This window comes from Mixophyes fleayi, chromosome 5 (genome assembly GCF_038048845.1).
Source record: "Mixophyes fleayi isolate aMixFle1 chromosome 5, aMixFle1.hap1, whole genome shotgun sequence".
NCBI lineage: Eukaryota > Metazoa > Chordata > Amphibia > Anura > Limnodynastidae > Mixophyes > Mixophyes fleayi.
The window spans coordinates 263,943,177-263,970,175 of NC_134406.1; the positions used below are offsets into that span (position 1 = coordinate 263,943,177).

At 41.6% G+C, this 26,999-nt stretch overlaps 1 protein-coding gene across 1 annotated transcript; it reads left to right on the top strand.

Moving 5' to 3' along the window:
• The first annotated feature begins 293 nt into the window (after window positions 1-293).
• Window positions 294-26,933, top strand: TBC1D31 (TBC1 domain family member 31). The gene is made up of 21 exons (XM_075214024.1): window positions 294-885; window positions 4,283-4,429; window positions 5,314-5,429; window positions 6,217-6,395; window positions 7,453-7,604; window positions 8,513-8,672; window positions 9,991-10,191; window positions 10,275-10,466; window positions 11,177-11,256; window positions 12,229-12,375; window positions 12,674-12,807; window positions 13,092-13,225; window positions 15,553-15,732; window positions 18,969-19,201; window positions 20,742-20,894; window positions 22,888-23,116; window positions 23,258-23,392; window positions 24,118-24,312; window positions 24,642-24,783; window positions 25,783-25,908; window positions 26,668-26,933. Exons 1-21 carry the CDS (start codon window positions 809-811, stop codon window positions 26,808-26,810), a joined length of 3,255 nt encoding a protein of 1,084 aa, XP_075070125.1. The 5' UTR covers window positions 294-808; the 3' UTR covers window positions 26,811-26,933.
• The last annotated feature ends 66 nt before the right edge of the window (window positions 26,934-26,999 follow it).

Genomic DNA, 26,999 nt, shown 5'->3' on the forward strand with positions numbered 1-26,999 from the left:
GATTACTGCCAGTACTAAAGATGGCGAAGTAAAAGTGACGTTGGAACGCGATGTACTTTCTACCCCATCCTCCAGCTCTATGGTATTAACGGTCAGGTATGTGATAAATGTCACTATAGCGGAGGAGGGTGAGATTACCCAGAAGCCCGCGCGGTCCCAGCTGATAGTGCGCTGCTGTCTCCAGTCACTGTACTAATAAACATATTATCAGCGTGTGTGTCTCGGGGGATGTGTGACAGTTGGGGGGCGTGGCTTCACCTTCCCGCTGAGTCCAGGCGGCTGCACAGGTGTGCGGGGGGCGGGGCCAGGGCTGCTCTAACACAACCAGTACACACAGACCCACAACTGCTGCACACACAGAGAGCGCCCCAGACACACAACTGCTGCACACACAGAGAGATCACCAGACCCACAGCTGCTGCACACACAGTTATAGACCCACAGCCACACAACTGCTGCACACATCAAGCTGTGACACACACTAGTTTGCAATTACACTAACACTACAAAAGTACTGCTCAAGTACATAGTTGAATATACACATATTACACTACATCACGTACTGCAGTGACCCCTCCAGAGCATACAAAGATCCATCCATACATACACTGTGTAATTCCAGCAGCATTTAGTGCAAGCACTATGACCTGCCTCATGCATAGCTATACATAAATGATTGTTTTTGCACTGGACTGACTTATTATACAGACTGGAACAATTTCCATATCACATAGACAGACCTAATGCACTCTTATATCTGATCTTCACCTAAAAGTGGTCACCACATTTGACAACATCTACAAGCATCATGCAAACTGTGGATTTGGGGAGCAGAGAGACTGGAAAGATCTGGCACAGGAAGCCCACACCAGCTTCAAGTGATGGGTAAGCAGACAACATATTTTCTATTTACAATAGGAGAACAAAAGTTATATTGATGTTTGGAAATGCCATTTCTGGGGCAATATATGTCGGCCATCCAGTGGGGCACTAAAGCTGGGGGAAGTATATGTTCCTAAATTCACACATTGATCTGTTGTCTATATTATTCTCTGACCAAACTATTGTTACAACTAGGGTGAAATTAAGAGGGTCTTATATAATGATGTGAATATTTGAATGCACATTTGCTAAAATCCTTCCTCTTTAGCTCTATAGGAGGGAAGGATTGCAATGATATTCTTGTTACAATGGCAGCTGTCAAGGGGTGGGATATATTAGGCAGCATGTGAACAGCCAGTTCTTGAAGTTGATGTGTTTGAAGCAGGAAAAATCGGCAAGTGTAAAGATCTGAACGGCTTTGACAAGGGCCAAATTGGGATGGCTAGATGGCTGGATTAGAGCATCTCCAAAACAGCAGGTCTTGTGGGGTGTTCCCAGTAGGTAGTGGTTAGTACCTACCAAAAGTGTTCCAAGGATGGACAATCAATGAACTGGCGACAGGATCAAGGGCACCGACGGCTCGTTGATGTGCGTGGGTAGTGAAGCCTAGCTCGTCTGGTCCAAACCCACAGAAGGCTTACTGTAGCTCAAATTGCTGATAAATTTAGTGATAGAAAGATGTTCCGAACGCACAGTGCATTGCAGCTGTCAGTGTGCACATGCTGATCCCTGTCCACTGTCGAAAGCAACTACAATAGGCACGTGGGTGCTAGAACTGGACCGTGGAGCAATGGAAGAAGGTGGTCTGGTCTGATGAATGTGTTGTTTTACATTATCTGGATGACCGAGTGCATGTGTGTCGTTTACCTGGGGAAGAGATAGCACCAGGATGCAACAATGGAAGAAGTCAAGCTGGCGGAGGCCGTGTGATGTTCTGGACAATGTTCTGATGGAAAACCTTGGGTCCTGGCGTTCATGTGAATGTTACTTTGACATGTACCACCTACCTAAACATTGTTGCAGACCCAGTTCATCCCTTCATGGCAACGGTATTCCCTGATGCAGTGGCCTTTTTCAGCAGACTAATGCGCCCTGCCACACTGCAATAATTGGAATGGTTTGTGGAACATGACAAAGAGTTCAAGGTGTTGACTTGGCCTCTAGATTCACCAGTTTTCAATCCTATCAAGCATCTGTGAGATGTGCTGGAAAAACAGCCCCACCTCACTACTTACAGCAATTACAGGATCTGCTGCTAACGTCTAGGTTCCAGATACCACAGGGCACCTTCAGAGGTCTTGTGGAGTCCATGCCTCGATGGGACACAGCTGTTTTGCCAGCACTAGGGGGACCTACACAATATTAGGCATGTGGTTTTAATGATGTGTGCATTGGTGCATACAACATATTTAGATTTTTCAAACAAGATTGTTAAAAAGTATGCTGTTATGTGGTCAATTACCTAACACATGAATAACTGCAACTTGCTTAAGGCACGTCAAGGTGTTTCTTGTGCTATAGCCTGTGTCTGCAGGAGATGCATCTATAGGCATCTTAGAACTATTAAATTGCATTATCTCACATGAACTATTATGTGTTATTGTCCATAATGTCTCCCATGGTTGTTGCTACAACGCCAGTGTCCAATTCTTATCTGTATTTTACATTTGCAATTTGCTGCTGCTTAAAACATCTTCAACGTCTATGTTACACCCCTACCAAGTTATACCATACTTGCCAACTCTCCCTGAATGTCAGGGAGACTCCCTGAAATAGGGGTGATCTCCCTCACTCCCTGAAGAGTCTGGCATTCTCCCTGATGCTGAGCCAGTACAAGACGTGGTTGGCTTCGCCATCTTTGGCATGATGACACCGTTCAGATTTTGTGTCCTATGTCCATGTATTGATGCCTATGGAGGTGGCCATTTTCATGGAGACCAAGATTTAATCAAAGACTGACAGGTAAGACAACATGACTTCAGTAGTGAAGACAAATGTAAATGACACTTCAGTCTCTAGAGATTCATTAGCTGCTTTTCTTTAACGCATAGTTGCCTACTCTCCTGGAATGTCCGGGAGACTCCCACATTTCTGGTAGAGCTCATGGGAGAGCAAGGCAACCTCCTGGTTCTTGCCCCCGCAATAGATTAGTGGTGGGGGGGGGGGACGTGGGGGGCTTAATGGCGTAAATATTGCATCATCTTAGCCCCTCCCCCTGCTGTAATTGGCCAAAATTGTGACAATCCTTTAGGGGGTGGGGCCAGAATGATGCACTTCATCAAGCCCCGCCCCCGCACGCCCACCTTCCCCCGGGATCTCCCTGAAGCCAATGAGGAAAAGTTGGCAGTTATGAGTTATACCCTACCATACATACCTATGGTATCACCTGTTCCGCTAGCTTCCTAATAGATCTACAGAAACATCCATTATATATATGAGGTTATGTACCCCTTTGTTAGTTATAAGGATATTAGAAATCATAGAAGAATTTTGTGACCATACAAAGTTAGGAGGCCGCAGACCAAGTGCTTTTATACATCTAAATGGGATAATGAGGTGACTTCAAATATTCATAATAACTTATACGAAGGTCTGTGTTATTCCTTTAAAATACACAAGTCTTCATAATGAACATTGAAATTATAACCTCAAGTCTCACTGATTTTATCGATGACTCCAAAAACATACTAGTAGGTTAATTGGCTGCTTTCAAAATTGACCCTAGTCTCTCTCTCTCTCTCTCTCTATCTGTGTCTGTGTGTTCGAGAATTTAGACTGTAAGCCCCAATGGGGCAGGGACTCATATGAATGAGTTCTCTGTACAGCGCTGCGGAATCAGTGGCGCAATATAAATTGATGATGACCTCACACAGGCATTGTTTAGAAAAGTTTCTACATATATTGCAATAATTTATGTATAGTATATTGTGTAACTAGCCTTACAGTAAATTATAAGTGTGTCAGAATTCGTCATGGAGTTTAGTAACCCAGGAGGCCATAAACTTTTATAGGCTTTTATATTATATATAAATACTATATATTTATAGGCTTTTATATTATACAGTTATTATTTACAAGAGTTTAGGGAATGGTGTCTATGGCTTAGGATGTGTAAATCATAATGAGTACAGCAAATATAACATTGAAAATGTCCTGGTTCTATGGAAAATGGCAGAATAATAATGTAATAATAGCTATATTAGAAATGTACCAGCTGTTTGTTATATCCCTGAGACTTTGTTTAATGTGCTGCATTGTCAAGTTTAATCCTGCAATATTAATCATTTTGTGTGTGTGTATGTGTATATATATGTGTATATATATATATATATATATATATATTATATATATATTATATATATATATATATAAAGCATTGTGTGTTCTTGTTTCTGTGCAGGATTATAGTGAATATAGTACATGGAGCTGTGGGTTCCCATGTCAAGACAATGCGGTTTTTACAGGTAGTGTTTGACAGTGCTGGAGACTGCTTCGTTGCTGGAGATCATTTGGGCAACATCTATCTGTTCAACCTGAACAGGAATAGGTGAGATACTTTGGGTCCTTCCAAAAAATGTAAACTTTTCCTCTACCATTTGTGGGTGACTGATTAAAGAGCCACTATGCCTAAAATGCTGTAGTGTAAGTTATGCGTATGTATGTATATAATGTGTTACAACTAAAGATAGCAGCACGGTGGCTCAGTGGTTAGCACTTCTGCCTCACAGCCCCGGGGTCATGAGTTCAATTCCCCACCATGGCCTTATCTGTGAGGAGTTTGTATGTTCTCCCCGTGTTTGCGTGGGTTTCCTCCGGGTGCTCCTGTTTCCTCCCACACTCCAAAAAACATACTGGTAGGTCAATTGGCTGCTAACAAATTGACCCTAGTCTGTCTGTGTGTGTATGAGTGTGTTAGGGAATTTAGACTGTAAGCCCCAATGGGGCAGGGACTGATGTGAGTGAGTTCTCTGTACAGCTCTGCGGAATTAGTGGCGCTATATAAATAAATGATGATGATAATTCTGTGATTGTGAAGGAAGTGTTTACCTGTAAAGGGCTGATTTGGACGATTGACGGTGGGTTAGGGACCATAGGGCCTAAATGACCAACTTTTATTCCCTGAAACTGGGAGCCGAGTCTTGTTGTGTATGTCTAAGTAGCCTCTGCAGTTCACTGTGTTATTAGATCCCTGTCAGTCCCATTCAGTAGAGCTGTATGGAATATTATTTACTGTGGTATCAAATTGGGCTGGACAGGTTCCAAGCTGTGACCTGTAGCAGCTTCCTGTGTATGAACAGCATATGCAAACCCTTTTTTTTATTTATTTATTTTTATTTATTTATTTTGTTTTGCTTTTTTGCTTTCTTTATAAAGAAACACAGTTTGCAGCAAATAACAGTGCTTTGTTTTTTGGTTCATTCTCCCGGCTAGATTTGATCTGGTGCAGAGAACGACACAAGCATGCACTGCGCTGGCCTTTAACCTTCACAGGAAGTCTGAATTCCTTGTGGCACTGGCCGATTATTCCGTGAAGTGTTTTGATACAGGTAATGTATGTTTTCCACGTTTTCTGATTGTTGAGGTTATCTGTGAAAATGATGTTTTATGACATCACTTGACTTTGCAATTCTATGGGGAAGATAATGGATTTGCGGGATAAGATGGCAGTATTTGCAGGAAAATGTAACATCTTCTGATATAATGAGCTGGGTGGATACGGTGGTTGTTCTTAGCTAGTTGCAAGCCAAGTGCATGTATGTGCCTAGATATACACCTGCATGCAAATAAAGAGAGATCGTTTGGTGGGTCATGATTATTTAATACTGTGCATTGATATAATGTCTTCATAAGTCCATGAGAATACTCACATGGGAAATCTTTAAAGAATGGGGAAAGAGTACCTTTATGTTAAGTATAAATATAAAAGATATATTCTGCTGCACAGTGGTTAGCATTGCTGACTCCTAGTATTAGGGTAATGGTTCAATCCCATCTAGGGCCCTATCTGTGTGTAGTTTGTATGTTCTCCCCATGTTTGGCGTGTGTTTCCTCCGGGTGCTCCATTTCTTTCTGCATAGTCCAAAAACGTACCGTATTATTAGCGTCCGACAACAATTGACACTTGTCCTAGGGAATTTAGACTGTACGGTCCAATAGGGCAGGGACTGTTGTGAATGATTACAAACTGTGTAATATGATTGTCACTTTATATACGATAACGACATTAAATCTACTGTTCCTAGTTCTGCTCCAGAACTCTGTCTCCAATGTAACTTGCTTCCCGCTGTGTGATTCTTACACCCTTGTTTAGCTGCCTCTTACTTTGTTTTCTAGACAACAAGGAGCTGGTGAGTTGGATGCGCGGACACGAGTCCACGGTCACATCCATCTCCGTACACGGTTCTGGCAGATACGCCGTTACCACGTCCAGCGACACCGCTCAACTCTGGGACCTGGACAACTTCCAGAGAAAAAGGAAGCTTAATGTTCGGCAATCTGTAGGAATACAAAAGGTAAGGTCGGGAAAATATCTGGGAAATGATAAACCCACCTTTATATATTTGTTTTGTTTGACCCTTGTCCTGTTTGGCTATTATATGGTTGTTTATTTTAGGGCAGCCCCATCACCCTTTCATAGGTAGTGGCCTCCCAATGTAGCACTTTGGTGGGAGTTACTTGCCTACAACCTTCACGGTTCACTTGTTATTTCCAGTGTGCTATGAAACGTATGGAAAATTGGGTGCGTTCCAGATTTCAATATTTAACAAAATATGTATAAACTTGGGACCGTGTATAGTGAATTGGGCACCTTATTGGACAGCTGAGACAAGTGCCATATTCGATGTACGCACCCCTTACCAAGCTTTGTGAAGCACCAGTCTTTTAGCAATGACGGCAATCACAAGGTAGTTATTGAACTGTCCCAGATTAAATCCCCACCAAATAGCTACACTATATACTGCTACACTGCAGATTAGGTGAAACAACCTGCGTAATGCGATGCCTGATTTTGTTGAGAGAATCTGTTGCGCTCGCTGTATTGACTTCACCCACTCACACAGGGGGAGTTTCAGTGATGGCTAAGGGGTGCACGGACTTCGTGCTGCGCGGACATCGTGCTGCGCACATTGCTTGCGAATATGGTAGGAAGCGCTGCTCACTTTTCGCGAGGAAGAATAAGTGGAATTTCCAGCTATAACATCAGCATGAGGTGCCACGTTCCGGAGGCACCTTGCACCAAATTTATTCATCATCATCATCAACATTTATTTATATAGCGCCAGCAAATTCCGTAGCGCTTTAAATCCCCCCCATAGAGTGAAGTCATTGTCTCAAACATTTCACAACTTTATTGTTGTTTTTTCATTTTTTTTTCTTAGTTTCCTGTTTTAGTATATTATATTATTTTTTTTTTTATTTTTTTTTTTAAGACTAGCCATATGTCCACATCTTAAGTCCCATTTCTTTTCTAAAAAAAATATGCTGTTCACTATCATTGCATGCATGTTTGTAATGGTTAGTATTGCTGGTACATATGTATGCAGCTTACATCTCGTTTCTTTTGCGTAGGTATTTTTCCTCCCATTAAGTAACACAATCCTGAGTTGCTTTAAAGACAATAGCATCTTTGCTTGGGAAAGTGATACTCTTGTCTGCAAATACCAGCTGCCGGCTCCCGAGGATGCCTCCGTGTTCCAGTATAAAGCATTTGCCATTACAAGGTATAGTCCTGGAGATCTGCCTAACTATCTGCAGGGTTTCACTGTACTGGCAGGGAAAGCAAAAGTCTTCAGGAGTAGAATATATTATTGCTATATGGTCTGTAAGAACAATTCATGGATGATGCCTGTATCAAAATCCATTGATGATTACAAAAGAAACATACACTTCTGCTGGACAAAAGTTATCTCCTACAGCTGTGGAAAAGCAGGCTTGGTAAACCCCTTGTGTTCCTGCCATACAACTCCCAGCATGCCTTGCCAACCAGCAGTATAGAGCAGTGTTGGCTAACCTGTGACATTCCAGGTGTTGTGAAACTACAAGTCCCAGCATACCCTTCCAGCAATAAGTTGTTATATATTAGCAAAGCATGCTGGGACTTGTAGTTTCACAACACCTGGAGTGTCACAGGTTAGCCAACACTGGTATAGAGGATTGTTTTCCTTATTATTTATACGCACGCCCACAACAGTTTCATAACAGGACTTAATGTGATTTTGTGAAAACTTAAAGGGAGAGCCCAAGTACTGTGACAGCAAATATGGTAAAAACAGACTTCTGGTTTCTTGGCCAAACCTATATAAGATGTACTTAGGCAGAGCCATTATGAGATGAGCCACAGCCTGCTGTAAGCTAATGCCATCCATCCTTTTACCCGCTATGAGCTGGCCACGTACTTTACTTTCATGCCAATGGCATTTTAGCATGGCCCTTGTCTGGCAGACTATTCAACAGCAAAGTCTGTTAGGGTTGAGGTATTTGGGGTGGGAGGGGGAGTTGTAATTTATAAGGTTCATGATTGTAGCAGAACTCATCCCAACAGATAGTACAAGAAACCTTATTCTGTTATCCATGAAGCCGGCTCTGATTTGTTTGGGAACTAAGGGATGTTTGTGTGTTTCCGTTGCAGGGATGGGAAGATGTTGGCAGCTGGTGGAAAATCCAACAACCTGCATCTGTGGTGCCTGAGTTCCAAGCAGCTGTTCAGAATTATCCAGATGCCCACAGTAGTGCGCAGTGTGCGCCAGCTGGACTTTCTTCCTGACAACTTTGATGGCGGTTCCAGCCAGGTCAGGGCATCATTCCCTCTTATTGTACAGCACTTTGTATTGTGCTAGTTACTTCATTGGCTGTATAGGTGGTCTGTTCTGTCTGCAGATCTCAGACTAAATGCATTTTCCTTCTGATTTCTACTGATGTAATCTGTGAACCTCTGTTAATGGAAGGCTCTGCAGGTTATTAGACCGACCCTTAATTAATACTCTTCATTATTTTGTTTTGCTTAGCAGGTCCTGTCTGTACTGTTTGCAATCTAGACTAGTTTTTGTTGAGAGTCTAGATAAGATGTGATGGTAACATGCATGCATATTGTTTGTCGCTTGGTGGGGATGTCAAGCTTCTAATCCGCTTTGGTAAATATCTGTGAACAATGACGACAGGTCGGGTCTGATACACTGGCTAGAACGTAGTGCTAGAGATTAGGATGTGCACGTTCATCAATCAGGAGCCGGATTTACTTTTGCTATTGCATTGAATCCATCAATGTTTGTGGCTCGTAGACTTTCATAGGTTCTTGGTAACGCTGATTGTAAGTACGAAGACCTGCTCGGTGTACTAGTGCGAGGGGAAATACTAAAAGTGGAACATTCCTAAAAGAAATTATGTGCCCTTGGGGATCTATTTACAAAGCACCGCAAAATATGAATGAAACTTTTCAATCCTCATCACATAGATGCGGATTGAAAGATTTCTCATATTTATAAAAAAAATCAACATGGGAACAGCCGTTCCAAAAAACACTGTCTTTTCTCTTACGGTCCTTCAGTGAAGTTCTTCGGCTTCTTTGAAATCCTTGTGCGCATGCGCCGATCGCAAAACGCGCGCATGCGCACAGAGCAGGTTGGTGTTAAACGAAAAAAGGCAAATTAGCATGTGACGAAGAGGGATCACATGATCCCTCCACACATGCGCTGTGCAGTTTTGCTCTTTGGAGCAGAGCCGTCTTCAGTGAAACTTTTCGGTTATGTTAATGTATGCCAGATTTGCTAAATAGCGTTACTGAGCACTCCCCATACACTGTTATGGGGAGTGCTCAGTAAAACGATAGATACAAAGCAGCAGATATCTGATATATCTGATATCTGCTGCGATGCAATAATGGTAAATTACGTTTTTGTGGTTAATCCCTGAAAACATCCGTTTTCGGGGATTTAACAGTGGGATTTTGTTTGATAAATAGGCCCCTAGATTACTTACAATTTTGCAGATTCCCTGTTATGACTAAAATTTATGTACAGATATCTGACCAACCATTCTTCCTGTTTATTATTCACTATGCAATGAGACCAAGTTAGAATGTTGTGTAATCAGCTCTGCATGTTGCTTTAGGTTCTTGGGGTGCTCAGTCAAGACGGGATAATGAGGTTTATCAACATACAATCGTGCAAGCTTGTGTTTGACATCGGCAGCCATGATGACGGCATAGTGACATCATCTGTAAGCCCAAACGGCCGCTATATTGCCAGCGTAATTGAGAACGGCAGTGTTCACTTGTACAGCGTCCAAGCTTTGACCAAAGAAATCAATAAGGTGAGATGTCTGTCTTATCTGGACCAAAGTCTCTTCTATAGTTCTCGCCATTACTGATCATTGTGTTACTTTCTGTATTGCAGCCCCCTCCACCACTTGTAAAAGTGGTTGATTTAACCAAAGACAAGGACTCTACGGCTAACAAGTCCGGATCAAGTAGTGAGAGAGTAAAAGTTTCAGCCGGTCGGTCGTGTCGGCCTTGGAAATCAAAAGATGAAATAGTTAAGACTAGAATTCTGCGACCAGAGGGGAATAACACATCGGACAATAAAGAGGTGTGTTCTGTTAGATCTCTGCTGAGCTGTATTGTAAATTATAACTTAAAACGTTTGTCTCTCCTTCAGCAAAGGAAGATTTACACCAGCTATTGGGTTAAACAAAACCATTAGAAGGCAGAATACGTGGTTAAAGAAATAAGCCCCCTACACCTTCTTAAACCACTTCAGTCAGGAAGGCAATGGGGTTCGGGTCATGGGTAGGTTGTGGGTCCATATCTTTTTTTTTTTTTTTTGTTTGGACTTCTTCAGTCTGTTTTTCTTTCCTGACACCCAGAGTGTGGAAAACATTAAGTGGTAAATGTATTAAGCAGCAGATCCGTCAAATCGCCGATATTCGGCAACTGTGACGACCATTTAAAGCGGCAGTTTTATTAAAGGCAGAACCCTGTCGGCACGGGGCTGGGTACCCCTAGGGAGAGGGTCCGCATTTTCTTTTTGCGGAACCCAATTTCCTAGGGAACTTCAGACCAAGGTCACATCCGTTCTGCAGACCTGCTCACGCTCCGCATGAAGATGAGCAGCCATTTATCACTTTACATGTAGACGCAATTTGCACATAGTTTTAGTGTTCTTTATTGGTTTGGTTCAACTAATTTTGTGTCACTATTTTTATGTTGTATTATATCCATGTGACATTTTGACAATGGATTTAGAAAAAAAAAATTCTGGTCATGTTGTTAATAGCCTGATGTTTGTGTTTGCTGTAGAACGACTTACCAGCTGGGCTGAACAAGCAACGGCTTCAAGCTTTGCTGAAAGGTTTTGGAGAGTATCCGGCAAAATACAGGTAATGAAATGCGTCAAGACTAGGATCCCCCAGCACTTGTATGGAATTCATGCTGCCTGCCCAGCCGTCATGTCCCCAGAAAGCGACAGACTAATAGAGAGCGGAAGCACCACAGATTAGTGATTTGAGGCTCCTGCCGCTTTGAAGATTGGGGTGTCAAAGCACCTCTATCTAATGCGGTTCATGTATCTACATGTTTGTGGTGTTGTCTTATTCAATGCTTTTAAAATGGATGTAGATTTAATAAGCTCAATCAAGCCTCCATCATCATCAACATTTATTTATATAGCGCCAGCAAATTCCGTAGCGCTTTACAATTGGGAACAAACATTAATAAGACAATACTGGGTAATACATAGAGACAGAGAGGTAAGAGAACCCTGCTCACAAGCTTACAATCTATGGGACAATGGGAGTTAGAAACATAAGGGCACGTGCTACATCATATTGCACAATGGACCAGCTAGAACGCAAAGGTAAAAGGATTGAGTGGGCTGTGTGATCAGTCACACAGCAATGTTGGTCAGAGGGCTGTTGTCTTGTGTTAGACTGACAGAGTGACTCAGCAGAGGAAGAACGGTTTGCAAGGAAAATCAATCTAGCCGCTGCGTGCAAAATAGATTGTAGGGGTTCAAGTCTGACTTCCTTCTTTGGTTATTTGGGATACTAGGGATGAATTGTAGCACTACATAATAAAAGGGATTTGTTGAGATGTTATTGGCCTGATTTCCGTTTTTATATGATTTTTCTTTGGTCGGAAAGTTGCTCTTTCCATGTACAGTATTCATTAATGTAAATGTAGAAATCCTAGCTTGTTGCAGATAACTGACAATCATGTTTCTTATGTTTGTAAAGTATGTTATATCTTCTACTTCTAAGCTTCAGCAATGCTGATCAGTCATGCGGAGTGTATGTTATGGTCACAGTAAATGTCCCAGGTTCTGGATTAAAAGTTGTTTTATTTTTACACAGAATGTTTATATGGCGCACTCTGCTCCAGCTGCCTGAGAACCACGCAGCCTTCAGCAGCCTCACCGACAAGGGCACCCATCCCCAGTACCTCCTGCTCCACCAGGAATACCCCATCAAGAGCAGAAAGCTGCTGAGAGTCCTACAGAGGTGACCAGCTCTCTCCTACTCTCTTACTCTGTTACAGTAATATTTCATGAATATGACAATTAGCATTTTCTTGAAATCTCTGCTTAGTTTAATCCGCCCAGCATGCTGTCTGTTTCACCCCCTTGGTAAAAGCTGACCTAGTTATGACTCTGTAAGGTTTGCTGCCATCTTGGTAGCAGAAATGGTAAAAAAAAACAAAAACATTTAGGTTTGATGACTTTACTTTTGGATTATTGTATCGCTGTGAGTGCCGGTCACATTCATCTAAATATTGGTGTTTCTGTCCACTGCTCACTAGGACACTGTCCGCTTTGGCTCACTGGTCTGCGATATTTGGAGAAACAAAGTACCTACCTCTGCTGACGTTCCCATTTGTAAAACTGTTCCAAAACAACCAACTCATCTGCTTTGAAGTTGTGGCTACAGTGATAAGTACGTTATTTAGGGGTGTGCACTGAAGTATTTCCTTATATGTTTTACCCTCTTAGAGCACAAATCTAGGTTTGGTTTATGTGATGCGTTTGTCACCAGAGAAGTACAGTCACTCCATGAATACTGAGTGTCAATGGTCTTTGCTGTAAATTGATGCTAGGTTGTTATCCCTGCATGACCCCCACTGCCCCCACCCCCCCAAAAAAAATCCATAGTTAAAATAAATTGATATTAAAACTGCAGATTTGTCACAACCTCATCTTACAATTTGTTATTCTCTGTAGCCAACTGGTGTCAACATTGGTTTGAATATTTTCCAAATCCTCCAATCAACATTCTTAGCATGGTGGAGAACGTTTTGGCCCATCATGACAAGGAACTTCTCCAGCATTTTGTGAGCTTTGACGTCACGTCCCAGGTAACCGATACATCCTCTGTGTCACCCAACCCTCTTTACCATTCACTTTAGTCTTTATTTGTACCTTTTCTTAAAATGGAGAAATCCTCATGTGAGTGACATATTTGTATCATGCACGTTATAAAACGTTATAAAACCAGTATGCAGTATACGTGGAATGTTTTCATATAAAAGCAGTGTATGGTATGAATAGAGACATTGTTGTACCAAAATGTTGGGAACCCATAAGCAAAGGAGAGAACTACCGTATTTCCCCATGTATAAGACGCACCTTTTTCCCCCAAATTTTGGGTCTAAAAAAAAGGTGCGTCTTATACACTGCAAGTCTTACTTACCTCAATGAAGAAGTCGGCACCTGGATGTGAGAGAGGAGAGAGGAGTCCTCGCTGGCTGTATGGAACAGCGTGTCTTCCCTGGTTGTATGGAATAGCGTGTCCCCGCTGGCAGGAGCCATCCCTATGCGAGCTTTAACCCAGCGATTAAGAGGAGCAGTGGGGGTAACTTGCACTAGAGGCTCCAGTGATAAGGTGCTGACTCTGATCGATCCGGGTGAACCGGAAGTCCCGCCGCGTAATCGGAAGTAGCGGGTCTGTCTGGCTGTTCCAACTCCATCCCCTGGTCTCCACCGGAAACAGGCCACAATTGCCGTGATAGGCGCTCCGAGAGGTAAGGCACTCAGCTAGGAGCCACCAGGGCCAGGGGGGACTCTAAGAAGGCGGGGGCACCCGGGAATCTGTAAACCGCCAGGAGGGCAGCATGCTCAGAGCATCAGATGGCGCTGGACGTCCAGCCGGCAGTGGGAGACCCCAGTCGTCTCAGGAAGCTTTTTTTTTCATTTTGGGCCCCAAAATTAAGGTGCGTCTTATACATGGGTGCGTCTTATACTTGGGGAAATACGGTATATAAGTACCTGCTACGTAAACATTTCTTGACTTGAATGTATTTTAAATTTTAACTTTAAGACGAAAGATGGAAAGCCAGGATAGTGTCTTTATTACTTTGTAGCGTAGAAAGATGTGGCCTCCTCACTTGTCATTGGTTGGAAGAAAAGCTTAGCTTATTAATAAAAAAAAAAATCCTCTCTGGTCCGTATTTGTTGCTATAAGTTTGGCTCACTACAGTGATTTACAGTCCATGCACACAACAACTTTATTTCATATAGCTTTTTATACCATGTAAATTTGCTATATTAGACATTTTTAGTTTGTGCAAAAAAAAAAAAAGTTTGATTAAAGCTCCATGTAAGAGTTAGTCATCCCGTTTCTAAATAATTGTGTATTAGATTATTTGTGTACCATACATGTGATTGCAATGCAAGTTAACGAGTTGAATAATATACATGACAATCTTAACTATTACTTAGCTGGATCCAGCGTTCCAGCCGTCTGGTCCCTTAATATCTGCGTTTTGGTGATGCCTTTAAATCCAATTCATACACGGACTCTAAATACTCAGCATTTTATTGTTCAAAGAAGTGAAATAGAAGAGAAGTTTGTTTTTATTGTATGAATTACGTACAAATAACAAGGCAACAAGTAACAATATAAAAAAACTTACATATTGCATTAAAACATTTTTTTATTTTTTTTTTAACATAGAATAAATAAAAACTTAACAAACAACAAAGAAAGCATGGACACATTGATAAATGATGTAGTTACACATGGAAAATATTTAGACATCTGCTCTTAAATCAGCTTCAGAAAAGTTATTTCAATAACACACCGTTAAATCTTCACAATACATATTTGATTGAGTATGCTGGGATGCAATATATCATGAAATATATCATTTAAAATATATAATATAATTTGTTGTCTACATCTCCCAACTTAATGCTACATAAGGGTTATAATAGTATACATCTTGAACCTTGACAAAAAAGGTATAACCATAGTGGAAATCAGGTAGAAATATATAGTGTGATTATACTGGTGGTAAATGGACCCCTTCCTCTCCGCTAACAGATCCCCGCTAGCAATTTATATTGGGGCAAAGTCCGCTGCCAGCGAACTGATCGCATGCCTCGAATTCGCCCACCTTGACCATATCTTATAATATTTTGGCAAAAAAACTTACATATTGATAAAAATTCAGTACAGCGTAATAGTATTGTATGAGGTTTACTGAAAACTTTTATTTTTTAATTTGATTAATATTTAATGAGAGGACTCAGAAATGATGTGACAACTATATAACTGTAGCACAAATAAAGGTGTATATATAAAGCTGATTATAGGATGTCTATATATTGGTTTTATTTCCTGCAGTAAGTAAAGTGTGAGCTCTTCCTGGAAGGTGATGACACTGAGCTCTCTCTTCTGTAGATTTATGCCTGGCCTCTGCTGGAAACACTTTTTTCTGAGGTTTTAACAAGGGAAGAATGGCTGAAGCTGTTTGATAATGTGTTTTCTAACCATCCGTCCTTCCTGCTGATGGCGGTCGTGGCTTATATCCTGTGCTCCCGGTCCCCGTTACTGCACTGCAGACAGAAGGAAGACTTTCAGGTAAATTTAAAACCATTCCTCTTCTTTCTTTTTTTTTTTTTTCCCCATAAGGAAACAAAGGACCCGCAGGCATTATTGCAGAAACTATTACAGCCTATATACATAAGATAGATTAATACACAGATAACTTCAGATTTCCAGACCAGTGCATAGAGAATATCTTAACTCCATTCATTGTATAGACATGAGCACCGCCAAGCCTTTATATGCACACAAATAGCAACTACGGTAGATTAAGTGCAAAAGTTATAGTATGACCTAACCTCATATAGTGTAATCGTATCTCTTTTGTTTATGAATAAACAAATGGATAAATTCAGTCTTATTATCAGGAATTCAAAGGTATATTATGATTTTTTTTTTCCAATATAGAATGTGGTTGCACTTGAAAATTGCACTACATTGGTAATGGCACAAAAAGGATGTTATGTTTAATTGATAGAGGGGCTATTAGCCGTTGGATGATGGTTTTCTAGAAATAGTAAATTGACTCCTCTTCTAGAACAGTGACTCCCCACTGGGTATTCAAACGTGACCCAGGTTAATGCAGAGACCAAATCCCAACTCACAGCATTAGCCGTTGTCCTGTTATAAATATGGTTAAACATTTGACTCTAAAGTATAATTTCTTGAAGAGTGAATTGTGCTGCATTTTTGTTGCCAAACATTATGCTCAGTATGAGACCAGCCAGTAAATGTTAGTTTTTAAGTGGGCTCTTGAGAGGAAAAAAATCTTTCTGGGTAACTAAGAGATCTGAACTCTGACATTTAAAACTCTGCGTAACTATCCTGGGCTAGGTCCCTACTGCTAACCTATGGAGTGCAAAGTAAAGGGCAGGCTTCTAAACCCTCAGTGAATTAGAATATCTTGTTTAAAGCTTCCTGGGTCCTCATTGTAGTACACCAAGTTTACCTGAATATCCAGCTCCCAAGAATTCAGACAAACAGTTGGCATCACAGCTCGCTGTCTTCCCGGGAGTACCCGCGGCGTGAGCCCGTCGTCTTCTCTTCCAGGACCAGTGGCTTGGTTCTAGTTTGGACGCCTGAGTGAGCGGAATCATAAGTCAGGGATTCATCATAGATCTGAAGTCCCCAGACGGTTTTTCACCACTGGCCTTTCTGGAGACAAAGCAAAGTTGTTGTTTTTTTCTCTATGGGAAGACGTTCAGTCCTTGATTTCCTCAGCGGTAGTTGTTCAAGTTCCAGAAGAGCAGAAGGGATTGGGTTTTTACTCAACTTTCTTCTTAGTTTAGAAGCCAGAAGGATCCTTTTGACCCATACTGAACCTGAAATCCCTAAATATCCAACTTTGGGTGAACAAGTTCTAGATGGAGTCCTTGAGGTCTGTCATCAACAGATTTACCGTTCAGTCCTATAATTTTTAATTTCAAGCTCTACCTTTCGGCCTGGCAACCATACAGAGTATGTTCATGGATATCCTGGCATTGGTAGTTGTCCTTCTGAGATCCAGGGGAATGTCGGTCATTCCTTGTTAGATGAACTGCTGATCACGGCATGCTTCCCAGCCTTGTTAAATTCACATGCTGTGAAGACTGCTCAGACTTTAAATTTCATGATTGGTTCAAATCCAACCTGACACTTTCCCAGTGGATGGTTTTCCTGGGGCTGCAGTTCGACACCAGCGAGTGTTCTTGCCAGAGGGCAAGATCCTCTCTGTTCAGGGACTTGTAAGCTCCTGTTAGCTCGCAGACTGGTATCTGTTCATTTTTGCATTCCAGAAAATGGTCTCGATGTTCAATGCGGTACAATTTTCTTCCACTCTTCTTAGATCCAGGTGGAGAAAATTTCGAAATGGAATAAGTCTCGTTATCTGCTCAGCCAGTTCATCAGACTGTCCTCATAGGTGTGTCTGTTGCTCCTCTGTTGTCTGATAGGAGACAACTTTAACAAGGGTCATCTCTTCACTGTTTCGGATTGGACAATGGACACCAGTCTTTTTTGCTGGGTGACTGTCAATCTTCAGTGCCATTATTAGGGTCTTTGGACTCCAGAGGAGTCAAACCTCCTGGTAAATGTGTTTGGAAATCGGAGTACTTTTCAACTATCTCTAGTGCGAGGCCTCCAGTTCTTGCAAGGAAGGGCTGTGAATATCCAGTCGGACTATGCCATAGGATTGGCATACTTTAAAAATAAAAAACAAAACCCTGTTTCTAAGTCTGATGATTAAAGAAACTGGGAAGGGTCCATTTATCCTGAAGTCTTCTAGCAGAGTATAGACAGAAGGGGTCAGCCAGATGTCGATATAGTGACAACTTGGTTGAGTCGCAAGATATAGAGCTGAGCTTCAGCTCCAGGACCAGGTGTCCAAAGGTGGTGGTGTTGGCCGCAATATCAGTACCTTGAAACTTTGGTCTGATTTACCAGTATTCTCTGGTAGCAAAGCTTCCACAGGTGCTAAACTAGATAAAGAGGGCATTCAGGAGGTATTGGACTGTCCGAGAAAGTCATGGTACAAGGACATTCTTAGCATGGCAAAGGCCCGTTGTGACATCTGCTCCAAGAAAAGTCCTGTATTTGATGGATCTGCTTACTGGATTGTTATACTTTGCTTTTTATAGTCCTTTTTTCTGAGTCCATTGGAGGACACTGGATGCCCAACCTTAACTCTCTCATTCTCTCCTGTTCTCCTTGGTAAGGCTCTGTCTTTCTGCTGCTATTGTTGGAGAGTCAATTCCTCTTTGTTTTGTCCTCTGAGCTTTGTTAAAAAAAAAAAAAAAAAAAAAAAAATACTATCCTAGGGCGTGTAGAGTGGGAGGAGTTTCAACTTTTGGAGCCAAATTGAAGAATTTAGGAAGAAGGAGTTCTGTGTTTGTGTTTTTGTTTTTTTTTTACCTTTTTCCTTCCTAGGGTGAGGACATTTAACCCCACGTCTCCATAAATGCGTGACGGAAATTACATTTAAATTACATTCAAAATCCTTTTATTTTATTTTCTTTGAGCTCAGAGCTGCTATATGCATCGGAAGCGATACTGTCCATAGAGCAGAGATGTGCTTTATCTAAGCACAATGTAGGCTAAAGAAACACAGAAGGAAACCATAAATATAAAGCAACATTTTTAGTAAAGGAAATTTATTTACTAACAAACTTCTAAAAGTGGAAAATTCCTTTAATTCTGGACATTTTCCCATACATGCCACCAATTCCTTTTTACGCTCTTATTATACTGTTGTTATTTATGTGTTTTGTCTTTTTGTGTTTGTTTGTATTTTATAGTATTTTTTCCATCACCGAAATAATCTGGATATCGCCACCATGATTAAAGAAGCGTACCAGCTCATGGATTCTACCCCGGCCAGTATTCACCCTCAGCGCCTCCTGAATGAGTTTGTGCCGCTTACTAAGGAACAGTATCCGATATTCAACAAGTATCCCAAGTTCATTGTGGATTATCAAAGCCAGGAGCGGGGGAGGATCCGGCAGGAAGAGCTAGAATACTTACGGGAGAGGTACGAGAGCCGGCTCAGACTCGTTATGTTGTGTCGCTTGATGTATTGTTACAGCACTGATGTTGGCACTTAAAATGTACCCAGCGCCTGCACTGCAATGGTTGGAGGCAGCCATTTTGTAGGTTGACCCAATAATAGGAAGGCAGCCAATCAATTCACTGGATGATGCAGCCAATCAATTCACTGGATGATGCAGCCAATCAATGCACTGGATGATGCAGCCGATCAATTCACGGGATGATCTTCGGCGATCCCTGGTGGATTGGTCGGCTGCATTCTCACAAGTGTGTGTTTCACGTTCACGTTGAATGATCAATCCACAAGTACAAACAATTCTAATGTGCCTGTAATCTTAGTTAGAAATTACTAAAAACCTTAACAATTCATCTGTTATAGCTGTATATTTAGATCATGAATATGTAGCCAATAAATAATTTTTAGTCAAATTACACTCTAATCCTATATTCATGCCATAAATTGTTATATGTGATCACCTGTATATTGCAGTATGTCACACACTAATATGAATGATTGTAGTGTATATTGTACTGCTTCTGTTATGTTTTTATTAGCCTGATTTGTTATAAGTTTTATATAACGTTGTTGTTGTTGTTGTTATTATTTATGTCTTTATGGAGTTGGCAGTTCCCCTTTGATTTACCAAATTTTATGTGATTCGTTATTTTAGTGTCAATATAGGGACCTTGATTCATGTCCTTAAATGTCTTCTAATTTACTTGAATGAAGGTCCATCAAGGTTAATCATTCATAAATTCTGTAATTGTCACTGTTGCTGATACCTCACCATGATAAACAATTCCATTTTGCTTTCAAACATGGTATTCAGATTAATTTCTTGAATATACCCCTCCCCCCCATAATGTTCACTATCAATGATAACTGCAAGTAGTATTTCAAGAAGGTTATCCTATTAAATTCAGTTACTGTGATGAGGATTTCTGCAACTTAAATAACTTTGCAGTGAAGAACCCGTTTCTAAACTGATGGTCCATGAAAAAGGACAAATCCTTATGACCTTGGATATATTCCTACATATTAATTGGGTCACATTTTTTTCCCCTTAAAGTAAACAAATCTAATTTTTGCTAACCTTTTTTATTATAGTTTATCTCTTTAATTCCCTTTTATTAATGATTTTGCCGCCTCTCAACCCTCTCTAGATCACCTATCTCTTTTTTGATCGTTGGGTGCGGTACCTAAAACTGTATTGTTCAAGATATGATCTAGTGACTTCTACATTGGTACAGTTATGTTTGTATTATCCCTCTTTTTGTACATCCCAGGATTTTATTCTCCTTTGCAGCCACTGCCTGGTACTGTGTGCTGCTACTCTGTCTATTAGGATTCCTAAGCCGTTTTCCATCTCAGATCTCATCAGTTATATCCCACTGAGTGTATACAATAGAAACAGTAATTGTATGTCCGTGTATTTGATGAGTAACAATGTTGGGTTTGTATATTCTGTTACACATTCTGCTGGAAGTCTTGACGCCTCCTTTGCTCTCGTTGTTACCCACAGACAAATAACCCATGAAATGGAAGCTGAGGCTTTAAGGCGCAGAGCAGAAGATGAAGCCTGGTACCAGCAGCAAGAACTTCTCCAAGTGGCAGAGCAGCAGAGACGACAACTTCTACTGGAAGAGGAACAAAAGCTTCTGCAGCAGAGACAGAGGTACCGGTGAAGGGGCTTATTCTGTGTGTCAGAACCTAGACTCTGTGCATAGAGACAGAGGTACAGGGGAAGGGGCTTATTGTATGTGCTGTGTGGCAGAGGCTCCGGGCACAGAGACAGAGGTACCAGGGAAGGGGCTTATTGTAAGTGCTGTGTGCCAGAACCCGGGCTCCGGGCACAGAGACAGAGGTACTAGGGAAGGGGCTTATTGTATGTGCTGTGTGGCAGAGGCTCCGGGCACAGAGACAGAGGTACCAGGGAAGGGGCTTATTGTAAGTGCTGTGTGGCAGAGGCTCCGGGCACAGAGACAGAGGTACCAGGGAAGGGGCTTATTGTATGTGCTGTGTGGCAGAGGCTCCGGGCACAGAGACAGAGGTACCAGGGAAGGGGCTTATTGTAAGTGCTGTGTGCCAGAACCCGGGCTCCGGGCACAGAGACAGAGGTACTAGGGAAGGGGCTTATTGTATGTGCTGTGCACCAGAACCTAGACTCTGTGCATAGAGACAGAGGTACCAGGGAAGGGGCTTATTGTATGTGCTGTGTGGCAGAGGCTCCGGGCACAGAGACAGAGGTACCAGGGAAGGGGCTTATTGTAAGTGCTGTGTGCCAGAACCCGGGCTCCGGGCACAGAGACAGAGGTACTAGGGAAGGGGCTTATTGTATGTGCTGTGTGGCAGAGGCTCCGGGCACAGAGACAGAGGTACCAGGGAAGGGGCTTATTGTAAGTGCTGTGTGGCAGAGGCTCCGGGCACAGAGACAGAGGTACCAGGGAAGGGGCTTATTGTATGTGCTGTGTGGCAGAGGCTCTGTGCACAGAGACAGAGGTACAGGGGAAGGGGCTTATTGTATGTGCTGTGTGGCAGAGGCTCCGGGCACAGAGACAGAGGTACAGGGGAAGGGGCTTATTGTATGTGCTGTGTTCCAGAACCCAGGCTCTGTGCACAGAGACAGAGGTACAGGGGAAGGGGCTTATTGTATGTGCTGTGTGGCAGAGGCTTCGGGCACACTCCATTTAAGCGGATCACTAGCATGTTCTGCTATGTACTGCTCACTGTTGAGCCTCTTAAATGAGAGGGAGCGGAGAAGTTGGGAGGGGACAGATTGTAGGGTGAGATGATGAGATGAGTGCAGAGTCTTCATCTTCAGGTACTGGAGAGAATGAATTAAAGGGTGGATTGGGGGGTGTATTGACTGTGGGTGTAGTGTGTTGAATTTGGCACAAGGAAATATCTTGTCGAATGGTGTCGCTTTTGTCTTTGAAGTAGGTGGCAAAATCATGGGCAGTGAGGGTTAGAAGACTGGGTGGATATTAGATTTGAAAAATGTTTGTTTTGCAATTGAAAGGGCAGCGCTGTAAGATGAAAGGATGAATGTATAGTGGAGGAAATCGGGATAGGAACGAGATTTCCTCCAGTGGTGCTCTGCAGTGCGGAGCACTCTTGCAGGTAGCGGGTCTGTTTGCTGTGCCATGGTTGGGGTTTGGATCGTCGGAGACTGTATGTGGTAGCGGGAGCTGCATTGTATAGGGCTGAAGCAATTGTTTCGTTGTAGATAGAAGCAGCCTGATTAGGACAGGTCCAAGCAGACGTCGGAGAAAATAGTTTGTTTTAGTGAGAAGTGGATTGGGTTATAAGAGTATTTAGGTGTCTCTGTGTGAATTTGGGTGCAGGGGGGAGGACACGAGGTAAGATGAGGCTGAAGGAAAGGAGGTTGTGATCAGAATCATTGTGATCATTAAAGTTCTAGGCTGGTAACTCCTATTTTATCACATATTAATAGTAACATCACATTTGTTTTAGTGCAGACTCAGTGAGACTAACTGGACTGTGCATACAGAAATAAACTGTATCTGTTTTTTTAGTTTATTTAGAAAAAAGGAGTTTGCCCACATTTTAACATAGCACTTATCCTAATGGTGTTTTACTTGTTTAATGGGAATATACGATAAATGGCTAAGTAATATGTGACGTGACCAACGTGTTCACTTTCCTAGGCTGGCAGCTGTAAAACGAGAGCTCAAAGTAAAGGAACTTCAGTTCCTAGATGCAGCGAGAAGACGCTTCATGAAGTATCAGCAGGATCAGCGCAAGATGGAGATGAGGCGTCTGGATGACGCGATCGAAAGGAAGACTTGTATGCGAGAGAGGGAAACTGCGGCTGTGGTGCAAGACGTGGAAATCCGCCAGATGGAGCTGGAGGCGCAGAGACGGTTCTATGAACAGGTAGAACTGTGTCATCTACGTCTTCAATTAGAATGTTGTATTGTATCATGAAATGAAGCCACTGCTACTATGTGATACAATCATAAACGTCACTTTTTAGTTTATTATGTGCTCTAGTTAAACAGAATATTTATTTTACAGCAACTGGCTAAAGAGCAAGAAGCGGAGGCACAGGAAGTAAAAGGAGAACTAGATGCCAACCAGAGAGAGGCCGACCTGGAAGATCAAATGTTTTGGAGACTGATGGAATCTGAATCTGATCTCAAGGACCAGAAGGTTGGGATTTTTTGGGGGGGCTTGATGCAAAAGTTTGTGTAATACAACATGCACCAAATTCACATTTTTATATATGAAGCCTGAATGTAACATGCACTGTTCAGCCTCATCCTGGTCTTTCCTGCCGTGTAGTTAAAAAAAAGTAAAAGATGTAGATGAGTCCACACCTGCATCATTAAAACACTGCCCTAATGGGATATGGGAAATGGAAAAACACTTAAAACACAAAGCACAGCATGTCAGTTGGCTTGCTGGGACACCTCTGACCCTGCTTTGTGAAGGTTCCATCGTTACCCTGGAGATGTCTAAACCAATCTTACAAGCTCTGACTTTACACTACTGTAAGATAAAGAAGCACCACCCTCACAATAACTGCTCTCTGGACAAGATAATAATGATGCAGGACAGAGTCTAAGTGTGAACACATCAGTTATTTTATATATGTATTACTTAGCTCACATAATACACAGGTCATGTAAAAATGTTTATTTGTTCTTTACGATTTGTGCCTTCTTCCCCAAAACAAGCATTTATCTAGTGAATCTCTATCCTGCACATATTCTATGTTTAGTATTTGTTTTTAGAGGCTGGGCAGATAATCTTTCATTTCTACTTTACTTTTAACTTTCAGCATTGAGTTTTGTCCTACGTCTCAATGTCCATCCATATTACTAGTATTGCTGTTATCGGTTACACAAATTCTGCTCTTTCATTATTGTCTGTAGTTGCTTGAAGACAGTTTGGCACAAGCTGACCGTTTATGCTCTGAAACAGAGTGGAAACTGAAAGCTCTTCATACACAGAAGCAGGACGGCTCGCGGCGCGGGAAATGTTACCAAGAAGTGGTGAAATTAACAGAGGGTATTAAAGAGCAGGAGAAGCAGCTGTGTGATGTCATTAAAGAGCTGGAAACCAGAAAGGCAAGAAGCGCTTTTAGACCTAATGAAATTCTCTCCAGATGTTCGTTTTAGCTAAGGATGAATGTTGTGTATATAAATACTTGCTGTGTATAGCTGAGTTATGCGGTCTGATATCTGTACATCATATTCCTTCTCATATTGGAATGTAGTAGTCCATCTGCGGCTGACCCATGGAGACTCCATAGTACAGTACAGTACTTCTCTTTCAGCCAGGGATGTCATCCTCCTCTCTATCTGTTTCTATACGTTCGCTCTGCTGTGGCCATGAGACTGCGTAACACAGTGACTCGCTGATCATATCCATATTGTTCTCTTTCCCATCTCCTCAGTGGGCAGAAGCGTCAAACAGACGAGCGCAGCTGGAAACAGAACAACTGGCAAAGTCTTCACTAGATGCAGAGAGGAGAAAGTTTTTAGTCCAGGAGGTGCAGCCAGAGGATGTCTTACAGGAGTCTGAGGATGAATATTTTGGTTTGTACCTTGCCAAAATCAATTAATCGTTTAGATAGAAGTATGCATTTTTCTAATCTAGTGTTTATTTTAGCTTATTATCGGTTCTGCAAAATGAAATATATTTTTCGGAAAAACTTCATCTAATTATATCAATGTAATATCCCAGAACGCTTATCCTCGTGCCGGACAAAAGAAAAGTAGTGAAGACATAACTATATTTTTGCTTTTATAGCAAGTTGTATACATGGATCATATTTTAATAATTGTTTTGATAAAGCTTTTGAAATTGAAGAATATGTTGAGATATATTTAAAGTGTTATCTGAGATGGCTTCTGGAATAAAGCTACATACTGATGGACAATGTTAGTTGCGCCACATTTACAGACTGATGTCACATGTCTATAAGTCGGTGGAATCTGTGCTTTCATAATTTACTTTCAGTCTCCCTGGCTCGTTCGCTCTCTATACTTTTCCTGTGCCATATACCAAGTTGCACCTTGTTTTCACTTCTTATTTTTGCATCTTTGTCTATAAATATTTAGCGGTTTGTTTAACCAGTATGTTTGTTTGACATCACCAGTCATACTTGTTCATAAAAGGTGCAAACGTTACCGTTCTTTACAAATTAGAAGTTATACTGCTATAGTAACAAACGTTTGCCTCCAATTTCTATAAACTACTACTTTGGTATTTCTGATCTTTACACAGGGAAAAGCCTGTACAATCACAGTAATGCACTAACTGATGGTGCAGGGGTCAAATTTGGGCTAAGTTCCAACTGTTCCCTCAGCTCTATGGGTTTATATTTTAAATTGTGGAAAGTACATATTTAAAGCCAAATATCCTCCATTTTATTCACGTATCATTTATTTGCCTTGTAACCCTGTCAGAAATACATTTTGTAGATGGTGCTGATTCCCGTAGCTCATTCTCAGTGCTCGTATTGAAGGAGGTGAAAGCAGAACACTCCAGGATCGCCTCATGCAAGTGACTTCTCATTTATTTATTTTATGCAGAAAGGCTTCGTGACTTGCACCCCAGCCCTTCAGATAAAAATCCTCCGCAGATTGACGGAGATGGTCAGAGCAAACCACAAAATGTTTGTTTAAACGACGTGTCGTCCTCCAACTCCTCCGCTCATTGTAAGTCCTCTGTTTTTTCAATTAAATCAAAGTGGAAACTAATGAAGGTTAGAGATGATAAAGCAATATATCAATGTGATGTACATAGCTCATAGAGTACAGCATATAATGTTTTGTCATTTAATTGCTTGAAGGGTTTTGAAGGGAGTTCCAGAGGTCAGCAACATAAGAGAAAGGTTGAGATAAATTTATGCTGAGATGAGGTGTGGAGGGAACACTAAGCCTGCTATAGTCTGCTATAGTCTGCTATAGTCTGCTATAGTCTGCTATAGTCTGCTATAATGTGGAGGGTTATTATTTAAGCCTCTTTCCTGCAAGGATAATCGCCCACTTTGGTTGTAGCCATACCCCCCCCCCCCCCTCCTCCCTCCCTCTCTCTCTCTTTACTACTATGTAATGCATATTTTAGCTGCTTTATATTTGTTAGCATTGGTTCTATGCCTCAACTCCCACATAATCCTAACTAATATGCAGCCATCTCTAACCCACAATTCCAAACATCTGGATCTTTCGTATATGTCCGATTTACACTAGTACGTATGTCCTGTGTCTGAGCATCGTCTCATGTGCTTCTGTAGTCTGTATACTATAATCCCTGGAACTAGAGGTGTAAGTGGCAGGGGGAATCCTTGTCCTACTCCATTAGTTACATCTGTTTATTTGGTTACCACCTAAAACATCTTTATAACATTTTGCAGAAAGCAGATATTTCCATTGGCAAAAATGCAGCATACATTTATTTTGTCAATCTTTTCATAGTTTCACTAGATCGAGGACGGGGGGACTTGGAAAGCAAAGAGCGAGCTCTGATGTCCGAAGTACAAGAGCTGAGACAGAGACTGACGTCACAGGCACGGAGAAAATACCAAACCTCACATTTTCAGGAAACACAATGGACTTAAAGACTCGTTACAGAGGAGATTTGATTTACATATACTTAGTTATGTTTTGTTAGTGTTACATGTTGTACAGCAGATAAATCATGTATAAATGTATATAGTATCAATAAAACTTTTTATCACGTTTTTGTTTGTCATTTTTTCTTTCTATTCAGGTAACGATGTGCAATGTCTGTAACGGAGAATGGAGTG